Here is a 13,354-nt window from a genome sequence, read left to right on the forward strand (position 1 = left end):
CTCCAGTTTTTCTCCATTCAAACTCACCTCCCAATTGACTTGACCCTCAACCCTACTGTACCTAATAACCTTGCTCTTATTCACATTTACTCTTAACTTTCTTCTTCCACACACTTTACCAAACTCAGTCACCAGCTTCTGCAGTTTCTCACATGAATCAGCCACCAGCGCTGTATCATCAGCGAACAACAACTGACTCACTTCCCAAGCTCTCTCATCCCCAACAGACTTCATACTTGCCCCTCTTTCCAAAACTCTTGCATTTACCTCCCTAACGACCCCATCCATAAACAAATTAAACAACCATGGAGACATCACACACCCCTGCCGCAAACCTACATTCACTGAGAACCAATCACTTTCCTCTCTTCCTACACGTACACATGCCTTACATCCTCGATAAAAACTTTTCACTGCTTCTAACAACTTTCCTCCCACACCATATATTCTTAATACCTTCCACAGAGCATCTCTATCAACTCTATCATATGCCTTCTCCAGATCCATAAATGCTACATACAAATCCATTTGCTTTTCTAAGTATTTCTCACATACATTCTTCAAAGCAAACACCTGATCCACACATCCTCTACCACTTCTGAAACCACACTGCTCTTCCCCAATCTGATGCTCTGTACATGCCTTCACCCTCTCAATCAATACCCTCCCATATAATTTACCAGGAATACTCAACAAACTTATACCTCTGTAATTTGAGCACTCACTCTTATCCCCTTTGCCTTTGTACAATGGCACTATGCACGCATTCCGCCAATCCTCAGGCACCTCACCATGAGTCATACATACATTAAATAACCTTACCAACCAGTCAACAATACAGTCACCCCCTTTTTTAATAAATTCCACTGCAATACCATCCAAACCTGCTGCCTTGCCGGCTTTCATCTTCCGCAAAGCTTTCACTACCTCTTCTCTGTTTACCAAATCATTTTCCCTAACCCTCTCACTTTGCACACCACCTCGACCAAAACACCCTATATCTGCCACTCTATCATCAAACACATTCAACAAACCTTCAAAATACTCACTCCATCTCCTTCTCACATCACCACTACTTGTTATCACCTCCCCATTTGCGCCCTTCACTGAAGTTCCCATTTGCTCCCTTGTCTTACGCACTTTATTTACCTCCTTCCAGAACATCTTTTTATTCTCCCTAAAATTTAATGATACTCTCTCACCCCAACTCTCATTTGCCCTTTTTTTCACCTCTTGCACCTTTCTCTTGACCTCCTGTCTCTTTCTTTTATACATCTCCCACTCAATTGCATTTTTTCCCTGCAAAAATCGTCCAAATGCCTCTCTCTTCTCTTTCACTAATACTCTTACTTCTTCATCCCACCACTCACTACCCTTTCTAATCAACCCACCTCCCACTCTTCTCATGCCACAAGCATCTTTTGCGCAATCCATCACTGATTCCCTAAATACATCCCATTCCTCCCCCACTCCCCTTGCTTCCATTGTTCTCACGTTTTTCCATTCTGTTATATATGTTATATATGTTATCCCTGGGAATAGGGGATGAAGAATACTTCCCATGTATTCCCTGCGTGTCGTAGAAGGCAACTAAAAGGGGAGGGAGCGGGAGGCTGGATATCCTCCCCTCTCGTTTTTTTTTTCTTTTTTTTAATTTTCCAAAATAAGGAACAGAGGGGGGCCAGGTGAGGATATTCCACAAAGGCCCAGTCCTCTGTTCTTAACGCTACCTCGCTAATGTGGGAAATGGCGGATAGTTTAAAAGAAAAGAAAGAATATATATGTATATATATATATGTTGGAAAGGATCACAATTTTGCGCGTGATCAAGATATTCCTATGAGTCCACGGGGGAAATGAAACACGAAAAGTTCCCAAGTGCACTTTCGTGTAATAATCACATCATCAGGGGAGACACAAGAGAGGAATATAATAGTCAGTTGATATACAGTTGGACAATCACATGTTTACCAAATGGCGTCCTAGCTTCGTCTCTTCGAGCTTGGGAAGTGAGTCAGTTGCTGTTCGCTGATGATACAGCGCTGGTGGCTGATTCATGTGAGAAACTGCAGAAGCTGGTGACTGAGTTTGGTAAAGTGTGTGAAAGAAGAAAGTTAAGAGTAAATGTGAATAAGAGCATAAGGGTTGAGGTGAATAAGGGTTGAGGGTCAAGTCAATTGGGAGGTGAGTTTGAATGGAGAAAAACTGGAGGAAGTAAAGTGTTTTAGATATCTGGGAGTGGATCTGGCAGCGGATGGAACCATGGAAGCGGAAGTGCATCATAGGGTGGGGGAGGGGGCGAAAATTCTGGGAGCCTTGAAGAATGTGTGGAAGTCTAGAACATTATCTCGGAGAGCAAAAATGGGTATGTTTGAAGGAATAGCGGTTCCAACAATGTTGTATGGTTGCGAGGCGTGGGCTATGGATAGAGTTGTGCGCAGGAGGATGGATGTGCTGGAAATGAGATGTTTGAGGACAATGTGTGGTGTGAGGTGGTTTGATCGAGTAAGTAACGTAAGGGTAAGAGAGATGTGTGGAAATAAAAAGAGCGTGGTTGAGAGAGCAGAAGAGGGTGTTTTGAAATGGTTTGGGCACATGGAGAGAATGAGTGAGGAAAGATTGACCAAGAGGATATATGTGTCGGAGGTGGAGGGAACGAGGAGAAGTGGGAGACCAAATTGGAGGTGGAAAGATGGAGTGAAAAAGATTTTGTGTGATCGGGCCCTGAACATGCAGGAGGGTGAAAGGAGGGCAAGGAATAGAGTGAATTGGATCGATGTGGTATACCGGGGTTGACGTGCTGTCAATGGATTGAATCAAGGCATGTGAAGCGTCTGGGGTAAACCATGGAAAGCTGTGTAGGTATGTATATTTGCGTGTGTGGACGTATGTATATACATGGGCATGGGGGTGGGTTGGGCCATTTCTTTCGTCTGTTTCCTTGCGCTACCTCGCAAACGCAGAGACCGGCAAAAAAAATATATATAAAATTTACTATCAGTAAATTTTAGGGAGAATAAAAAGATGTTCTGGAAGGAGGTAAATAGGGTGCGTAAGACAAGGGAGCAAATGGGAACTTCAGTGAAGGGCGTAAATGGGGAGGTGATAACAAGTAGCGGTGATGTGAGAAGGAGATGGAATGAGTATTTTGAAGGTTTGTTGAATGTGTCTGATGACAGAGTGGCAGATATAGGGTGTTTTGGTCGAGGTGGTGTGCAAAGTGAGAGGGTTAGGGAAAATGATTTGGTAAACAGAGAAGAGGTAGTAAAAGCTTTGCGGAAGATGAAAGCCGGCAAGGCAGCAGGTTTGGATGGTATTGCAGTGGAATTTATTAAAAAAGGGGGTGACTGTATTGTTGACTGGTTGGTAAGGTTATTTAATGTATGTATGACTCATGGTGAGGTGCCTGAGGATTGGCGGAATGCGTGCATAGTGCCATTGTACAAAGGCAAAGGGGATAAGAGTGAGTGCTCAAATTACAGAGGTATAAGTTTGTTGAGTATTCCTGGTAAATTATATGGGAGGGTATTGATTGAGAGGGTGAAGGCATGTACAGAGCATCAGATTGGGGAAGAGCAGTGTGGTTTCAGAAGTGGTAGAGGATGTGTGGATCAGGTGTTTGCTTTGAAGAATGTATGTGAGAAATACTTAGAAAAGCAAATGGATTTGTATGTAGCATTTATGGATCTGGAGAAGGCATATGATAGAGTTGATAGAGATGCTTTGTGGAAGGTATTAAGAATATATGGTGTGGGAGGCAAGTTGTTAGAAGCAGTGAAAAGTTTTTATCGAGGATGTAAGGCATGTGTACGTGTAGGAAGAGAGGAAAGTGATTGGTTCTCAGTGAATGTAGGTTTGCGGCAGGGGTGTGTGATGTCTCCATGGTTGTTTAATTTGTTTATGGATGGGGTTGTAAGGGAGGTAAATGCAAGAGTCCTGGAAAGAGGGGCAAGTATGAAGTCTGTTGGGGATGAGAGAGCTTGGGAAGTGAGTCAGTTGTTGTTCGCTGATGATACAGCGCTGGTGGCTGATTCATGTGAGAAACTGCAGAAGCTGGTGACTGAGTTTGGTAAAGTGTGTGGAAGAAGAAAGTTGAGAGTAAATGTGAATAAGAGCAAGGTTATTAGGTACAGTAGGGGTGAGGGTCAAGTCAATTGGGAGGTGAGTTTGAATGGAGAAAAACTGGAGGAAGTGAAGTGTTTTAGATATCTGGGAGTGGATCTGTCAGCGGATGGAACCATGGAAGCGGAAGTGGATCATAGGGTAGGGGAGGGGGCGAAAATTTTGGGAGCCTTGAAAAATGTGTGGAAGTCGAGAACATTATCTCGGAAAGCAAAAATGGGTATGTTTGAGGGAATAGTGGTTCCAACAATGTTGTATGGTTGCGAGGCGTGGGCTATGGATAGAGATGTGCGCAGGAGGATGGATGTGCTGGAAATGAGATGTTTGAGGACAATGTGTGATGTGAGGTGGTTTGATCGAGTAAGTAACGTAAGGGTAAGAGAGATGTGTGGAAATAAAAAGAGCGTGGTTGAGAGAGCAGAAGAGGGTGTTTTGAAATGGTTTGGGCACATGGAGAGAATGAGTGAGGAGAGATTGACCAAGAGGATATATGTGTCGGAGGTGGAGGGAACGAGGAGAAGAGGGAGACGAAATTGGAGGTGGAAAGATGGAGTGAAAAAGATTTTGTGTGATCGGGGCCTGAACATGCAGGAGGGTGAAAGGAGGGCAAGAAATAGAGTGAATTGGAGTCATGTGGTATACAGGGGTTGACGTGCTGTCAGTGGATTGAAGCAAGGCATGTGAAGCGTCTGGGGTAAACCATGGAAAGCTGTGTAGGTATGTATATTTGCGTGTGTGGACGTGTGTATGTACATGTGTATGGGGGGGGGGGTTGGGCCATTTCTTTCGTCTGTTTCCTTGCGCTACCTCGCAAACGCGGGAGACAGCGACAAAGTATAAAAAAAAAAAAAAAAAAAAAAAATATATATATATATATATATATATATATATTATCCCTGGGGATAGGGGATTAAGAATACTTCCCACGTATTCCCTGCGTGTCGTAGAAGGCGACCAAAAGGGGAGGGAGCGGGGGGCTGGAAATCCTCCCCTCTCGTTTTTTTTTTTAATTTTCCAAAAGAAGGAACAGAGGGGGCCAGGTGAGGATATTCCAAAAAAGGCCCAGTCCTCTGTTCCTAACGCTACCTCGCTAAGGCGGGAAATGGCGAATAGTTTAAAAAAAAAAATATATATATATATATATATTTATGGATGGGGTTGTTAGGGAGGTGAATGCAAGAGTTTTGGAAAGAGGGGCAAGTATGAAGTCTGTTGTGGATGAGAGAGCTTGGGAAGTGAGTCAGTTGTTGTTCACTGTTGATGCAGTACTGGTGGCTGATTCATGTGAGAAACTGCAGAAGCTGGTGACTGAGTTTGGTAAAGTGTGTGAAAGAAGAAAGTTAAGAGTAAATGTGAATAAGAGCAAGGTTTTTAGGTACAGTAGGGTTGAGGATCAAGTCAACTGGGAGGTAAGTTTGAATGGAGAAAAACTGGAGGAAGTAAAGTGTTTTAGATATCTGGGAGTGGATCTGGCAGTGAATGGAACCATGGAAGCGGAAGTGGATCATAGGGTGGGGGAGGGGGCGAAAATCCTGGGAGCCTTGAAGAATGTGTGGAAGTCGAGAACATTATCTCAGAAAGCAAAAATGGGTATGTTTGAAGGAATAGTGGTTCCAACGATGTTGTATGGTTGCGAGGCGTGGGCTATGGATAGAGTTGTGCGCAGGAGGATGGATGTGCTGGAAATGAGATGTTTGAGGACAATGTGTGGTGTGAGGTGGTTTGATCGAGTAAGTAACGTAAGTGTAAGAGAGAAGTGTGGAAATTAAAAGAGCGTGGTTGAGAGAGCAGAAGAGGGTGTTTTGAAATTGTTTTGGCACATGGAGAGAATGAGTGAGGAAAGATTGACCAAGAGGATATATGTGTTGGAGGTAGAGGGAACGAGGAGAAGTGGGAGACCAAATTGGAGGTGGAAAGATGGAGTGAAAAAGATTTTGAGTGATCGGGGCCTGAACATGCAGGAGGGTGAAAGGAGGGCAAGGAATAGAGTGATTTGGATCGATGTGGTATTCCTGGGTTGACGTGCTGTCAGTGGATTGAATCAGGGCATGTGAAGCGTCTGGGGTAAACCATGGAAAGCTGTGTAGGTGTGTATATTTGCGTGTGTGGACATGTATGTATATACATGTGCATGGGGGTGGGTTGGGCCATTTCTTTCGTCTGTTTCCTTGCGCTACCTCGCAAACGCAGGAGACAGCGACAAAGCTAAAAAAAAAAGAAAAAAAAATATATATATATATTATCCCTGGGGATAGGGGAGAAAGAATACGTCCCACATATTCCCTGCGTGTCGTAGAAGGCAACTAAAAGGGGAGGGAGCAGGTGGCTAGAAATCCTCCCCTCTCTTTTTTTTCAATTTTCCAAAAGAAGGAACAGAGAAGGGGGCCAGGTGAGGATATTCCCTCAAAGGCCCAGTCCTCTGTTCTTAACGCTACCTCGCTAATGCGGGAAATGGCGAATAGTACGAAAGAAAGAAAGAAATATATACATATATATGTATATATATATATATATATATATATATGTATATATATATATATATATATATATATATATATATATATATATATATATATATATATATATATATATCATACTAATTGCCATTTCCCACGTTAGCGAGGTAGCGTTAAGAACAGAGAACTGGGCCTTTGAGGGAATATCTTCACCTGACCCCCTTCTCTGCTCCTTCTTTTGGAAAAGTAAAAAAAAACAAGAGAGGGGAGGATTTCCAGCCACCCGCTCCCTCCCCTTTTAGTTGCCTTCTACGACACGCAGGGAATACTTGGGAAGTATTCTTTCTCCCCTATCCCCAGGGATATATATATATATATATATATATATATATATATATATATATATATGTGTGTGTGTGTGTGTGTGTGTATGTGTTGATGTAACCAAGATTAGAAAAATGGAGAGATAGGTGGTATGTTTGAGGAAAGGAACCTGGATGTTTTGGCTCTGAGTGAAACGAAGCTCAAGGGTAAAGAGGAAGAGTGCTTTGGGAATTTTTTAGGAGTAAAGTCAGGGGTTGATGGAGGACAAGAGGAAGGGAAGGAGTAGCACTACTCCTGAAACAGGAGTGGTGGGAGTATGTGATAGAGTGTAAGAAAGTAAACTCTAGATTGATATGGGTAAAACTGAAAGTGGATGGAAAGAAATGGGTGATTATTAGGTGCCTATGGACCTGCGTGTTAGAAGAAAGATCATGAGAGGCAAGTGTTTTGGGAGCAGCTGAGAGAGTGTGTTAGTAGTTTTTATGCACAAGACCGGGTTATACTGATGGGTGGTTTGAATGCAAAGGTGAGTAATGTGGCAGTTGAGGGAATAATTCGTGTACATGGGGTGTTCAGTGTTGTTAATGGAACTGGTGAAGAGCTTGTAGATTTGTGTGCTGAAAAGAGACTGGTGATTGGAATACCTGGTTTAAAAAGAGAGATATAGGTAAGTGTACGTATGTAAGTAGGAGAGATGGCCAGAGAGCGTTATTGGATTACGTATTAATTGATATGCGCATGAAATAGAGACTTTTGGATGTTAATGTGCTGAGAGGTGCAACTGGAGGGAAGTCTGATCATTATCTTGTGGAGGTGAAGGCGAAGATTTGTAGAGGTTTTCAGAAAAGAAGAGAGAATGTTGGGGTGAAGAGAGTGGTGAGAGTAAGTGAACTTGGTAAGGAGACTTGTGTGATGAAGTACCAGGAGAGACTGAATGCAGAATGGAAAAAGGTGAGAGCAAAGGACGTAAAGGGAATGGGGGAGGAATGGGATGTATTTTGGGAAGCAGTGATGGCTTGCGCAAAAGATGCTTGTGGCATGAGAAGCGTGGGAGGTGGGCAGTTTAGAAAGGGTAGTGAGTGCTGGGATGAAGAAGTAAGTTTGTTAGTGAAAGGGAAGAGAGAGGCATTTGGACGATTTTTGCAGGGAAATAGTGTAAGTGACTGTGAGATGTATAAAAGAAAGAGGCAGGAGGTCAAGAGAAATGTGCAAGAGGTGAAAAAGAGGGTAAATGAGAGTTGGGGTGAGTAAGTATCATTAAATTTTACGGAGAATATAAAGATATTTTGGAAGAAGGTAAGTAAAATGCGTAAGATAAGAGAACAGATGGGAACATCGGTGAAGGGGCGAATGGGGAGGTAATAACTAGTCGTGGTGTTGTAAGAAGGAGATTGAGTGAGTGTTTTGAAGGTTTATTGAATGTGTTAGATGATAGAGTGGCAGGTATAGGGTGTTTTGGTCAAGGTGGTGTGCGAAGTGAGAGGGTTAGGGAAAATTATTTGGTAAACTGAGAAGAGGTAGTAAAAGCTTTGCGGAAGATGACAGCCGGCAAAGGGATGGGTTTGCATGGTATTGCAGTGGAAATGATTAAAAAAGGGGGTGACTGTGTTTTTGACTGGTTGGTAAGGATATTTAGTGTATATATGACTCATGGTGTGTGATGTGTGTGTGTGATGTCTCCATGGTTGTTTAATTTGTTTATGGATGGGGTTGTTAGTGAGGTAAATGCAAGAGTTTTGGAAAGAGGGGCAAGTATGAAGTCTGTTGGGGATGAGAGAGCTTGGGAAGTGAGTCAGTTGTTGTTCGCTGATGATACAGCGCTGGTGGCTGATTCATGTGAGAAACTGCAGAAGCTGGTGACTGAGTTTGGAAAAGTGTGTGGAAGAAGAAAGTTAAGAGTAAATGTGAATAAGAGCAAGGTTATTAGGTACAGTAGGGTTGAGGGTCAAGTCAATTGGGAGGTGAGTTTGAATGGAGAAAAACTGGAGGAAGTGAAGTGTTTTAGATATCTGGGAGTGGATCTGGCAGCGGATGGAACCATGGAAGCGGAAGTGGATCATAGGGTGGGGGAGGGGGCGAAAATCCTGGGGGCCTTGAAGAATGTGTGGAAGTCGAGAACATTATCTCGGAAAGCAAAAATGGGTATGTTTGAAGGAATAGTGGTTCCAACAATGTTGTATGGTTGCGAGGCGTGGGCTATGGATAGAGTTGTGCGCAGGAGGATGGATGTGCTGGAAATGAGATGTTTGAGGACAATGTGTGGTGTGAGGTGGTTTGATTGAGTGAGTAATGTAAGGGTAAGAGAGATGTGTGGAAATAAAAAGAGTGTGGTTGAGAGAGCAGAAGAGGGTGTTTTGAAGTGGTTTGGGCACATGGAGAGGATGAGTGAGGAAAGATTGACCAAGAGGATATATGTGTCGGAGGTGGAGGGAACAGGGAGAAGAGGGAGACCAAATTGGAGGTGGAAAGATGGAGTGAAAAAGATTTTGTGTGATCGGGGCCTGAACATGCAGGAGGGTGAAAGGAGGGCAAGGAATAGAGTGAATTGGAGCGATGTGGTATACCTGGGTTGACGTGCTGTCAGTGGATTGAAGCAGGACATGTGAAGCGTCTGGGGTAAACCATGGAAAGCTGTGTAGGTATGTATATTTGCGTGTGTGTACGTATGTATATACATGTGTATGGGGGGGGGGTTGGGCCATTTCTTTCGTCTGTTTCCTTGCGCTACCTCGCAAACGCGGGAGACAGCGACAAAGTATATTAAATAAATAAATATGACTCATGGTGAGGTGCCTGAGGATTGGCTGAATGCATGCATAGTGCCATTGTACAAATGCAAAGGAAATAAAGGTGAGTGCTCAAATTACAGAGGTATAAGTTTTTTTAGCATTCCTGGGAAATTATATGGGAGGGTATTGATTGAGAGGGTGAAAGTATGTACAGAGCATCAGATTAGGGAAGAGCAGTGTGATTTCAGAAGTGGTAGAGGATGTAAGGATCAGGTGTTTGCTTTGAAGAATGTATGTGAGAAATACTTAGAAAAGCAAACGGATTTGTATGTAGCATTTATTGATCTGGAGAAGGCATATGATAGAGTTGTTAGAGATGCTCTGTGGAAGGTATTAAGAATATATGGTGTAGGAGGCAAGTTGCTAGAAGCAGTGAAAAGTTCTTATCAAGGATGTAAGGGTTGTGCACGAGTAGGAAGAGAGGAAAGTGATTGCCATATTACTCACCTTTGCATTTAAATGACCCACCACTAATACCCAGTCATATACACCAAACTGGTGACACACTCGCTCAACTGCTTCCAAAACACTTGCCTCTCATGATCTATTTTCTTATGACCAGGTACATAAACACCAATAATCACCCATCTTTCTCCATTCACCTTGAGTTTTACCCACTTCAGTCTAGAATTTATTTTCCTACACTTTATCACACACTCCCAGAACTCTTATCCTCTTACCAACCCCTGACTTTACTCCCAAGACTTTTCCAAACCACTCTTCCCCCCTACCCTTGATCTTTGTTTCACTCAGAGCCAGAACATCCAGGTTTCTTTCTTCAAACATACTACCTATCTCTCCTTTCATCTCACCTTTGTTGCATCTACATCCTTGTACACCTCTCACCCTCCTGTATGTTCAGGCCCCAATTGCTCAAAATCTTTTTCACTCCATCCTTCCACCTCCAATTCGGTGTCCTGCTTCTTGTTCCCTCCACCTCTGAGATATCCTCTTTGTCAAGCTTTCCTCACTCATTCTCTCCATATGTCCAAACCATACTCTTTTTATTTCCATACGTCTCTCCACCCTTTCATTACTTACTCGATCAAACCACCTCACACCACATATTGTCCTCAAACATCTCATTTTCAACACATCCACCCTCCTCCATACAACCCTATCCATACATGCCTCACAACCATATAATACTGTTGGAACTTCTATTCCTTCAAACATACCCATTTTTGCTCTCAGAGATAAAGTTTTCTCTGTCCTCACATTCTTAATCACTCCCAGAACCTTCATCCCCTCCCCCACCCCATGACTCACCTCTGCTTCCATGGTTCCATTGGCTGCTAAGTCCACTCCCAGGTATCTAAAACACTTCACTGCCTCCAGTCAAATTTTCATCCCAGTTGACTTGTCCCTCAACCCTACTGAACCTAATAACCGTGCTCTTATTCACATTTACTCTCACGCACTTTTCCAGACTCAGTCACCAAGTAAGTTTCCCTGACTCTTGATTTATTTGTAGTTTAGTTTATTATAAACTTGAATGAAAAATGTGATAAGAAAAAAATTTGAGATTTAAGTATGTTGTCTGTATCTTTGAATTCCATCACTTGCTATTGGTCCTTTGATATTTGGTACATCTAATTAACCTTTTCTCATCTTATTTCATTTTGTCATTAAATAGATCTCCTTCTGGTTTAGTCAAACTAAAGCTGCTGACTGACTTGAAGTCAGTGTTATATAAGACACTTCTTTTTTTTTGCAGTCATAAAATGTTGTAAACATCTAGGTTTTGAGTATTTGTAAAAAATTAAGACTGCCAGAACTGGCTTTTTTGATATTCTTACAGTTGTTTGAGTCCATCTGTTTGCAGTAATGCTTATCCTCAACCATGTGTTTTTAGCTATTTCCCTGTTATTGATTTCAGAAAAAATTATCTTGAGTACTTTATGAAATGTTCATTTCATATGATTTGTTATTGGTATCTAAATCAATATTGAAATTTTTTTTATTTCAACAGCTTTGTTTGGTAGTTATCAGCATGGCTGGATCTGAGGGTGCAAAGCTATGGGGTGGCAGATTTGAACATTCCATTGACCCTGTTATGGAGCAATTTAATGCATCAATATCATTTGATAAAATCATGTGGAAGCAAGATATCCAAGTAAGTTTCCAGGTTTAATGTAATATATCTTTTTTTTTTTTTTTTTTCTTAATTTCTAGGTTAAGGGATCTCCTGATGTTTTTACATGTGGAAGTTCTCTAAACCCTTTTTTTTTTTTTTTTAAGCCAAGTGATTCTTGAATTATGGATTGTATAGATTATGAATACTGATTTTTCTGATGGTACTTTCTGGCTTTTAGATAGCATTCTTTGTATATGTATACTGTGAAAACAATATCAAAAGATAATAATTTAATTTACATAACGCTAAATTTTTCCTATCCTCATCGTATAAGTGTATTTTGTCTTTGGGTTATGTAATTCTGTAAAGCTTTGGGGATCAGATGCTTGTTGGATGCTTTTATGAGAGCAAAACAATGGCTAAATCCACAGAAATGATGGAAATAACTGAGAAAAGCAAAGATCATTAATGCCTTGAATTCAGACTTCAGAAACTCATATGTCTTTTCTTGGGAATCTTAAATGTGTATGCATTCAGATTTTAGATGTTTTTGGATTATGGATATTCACACTGGAGATCAGCTATCTGTGCTTGCAGAAGGTCTATAGATAGTGGATTGCTATGAAATATACTGAAAATAGCAAGAAAAATCAAAGTTCTGCACAGCTTTTCTGATTAAGCTTCTTTCTCCTCTATAGCAGAAGTCATTGCCAGAGCAGGGTACTTAGATTTACTTAAGCTTCATTATCTATATCAAAGGCTAATTTTCTTACTAATGTAGATTATAAAAATGTGTAATTCTAGAGTCCAAGCAAAATTTGGATTTTGGAATTTTACAGACTTACGAAATATTTTGGTCACATTCTGGTCTGAATATATCATGGCTTTAACAGACTGTATTTTGTACCTTATGCAGGTTTGAAGGTTATTGATTTCCTGTATATTTGAATTCATACTAAATACAGGTTGAACCTCTTTAATCCCGCAACCTTGGGACCTGGCCTTTCCTGGACCAAAGAAAATGCAGGGAAACAGAAATTGACCCCTAAGGAAACCCCCAATGTAAACATATTCCCAACCTCTGGTCTTGCTAGCTCATTCCACATATATATTGCTGTGTTATCAAAGGTAGAACAAAGCTAACAATAGGAAATGATACAACCCATCAAATCTTTCAAACAAGGTTTTTGTTGTTACATCAGTTTACATCAGAAATATTCCCGGATGGAGACTCCTCAGTATCTTAGGCAAGGGTAAGTCGTGGCATATGACACTAAAACGGCAGATTCATCAGCATTATACACTTGTAGTGAGATTAAGTTTTCCACTGCCACTAACTGTGCAAATTCATTCACAAACTTTGTCACAGATTTATGACATGTAGTTAATGTGTGTGTGGATTGTGGTGAAGTGCATGAGGATTGGCGGAATGCGTGCATAGTGCCATTGTACAAAGGCAAAGGGGATAAAGGTGAGTGTTCAAATTACAGAGGTATAAGTTTGTTGAGTATTCCTGGGAAATTATATGGGAGAGTATTGATTGAGAGGGTAAACGCATGTACAGAGCATCAGATTAGGGAAGAGCA

At 41.5% G+C, this 13,354-nt stretch overlaps 1 protein-coding gene across 7 annotated transcripts in view; it reads left to right on the forward strand.

Annotated features, from left to right (window-relative positions):
- The window catches only part of Argl (Argininosuccinate lyase), a 245,540-nt gene that overhangs the window by 93,628 nt on the left and 138,558 nt on the right, over positions 1 to 13,354 (forward strand). For all 7 annotated transcript variants that reach the window (XM_071693764.1, XM_071693774.1, XM_071693805.1 and 4 more), the window contains one exon: positions 11,664 to 11,807. In XM_071693764.1, the coding sequence (XP_071549865.1) occupies positions 11,664 to 11,807 (144 nt within the window). The remainder of the gene's footprint in view (positions 1 to 11,663; positions 11,808 to 13,354) is intronic.

This window comes from Panulirus ornatus, chromosome 4 (genome assembly GCF_036320965.1).
Source record: "Panulirus ornatus isolate Po-2019 chromosome 4, ASM3632096v1, whole genome shotgun sequence".
NCBI classification, from domain to species: Eukaryota; Metazoa; Arthropoda; class Malacostraca; order Decapoda; family Palinuridae; genus Panulirus; species Panulirus ornatus.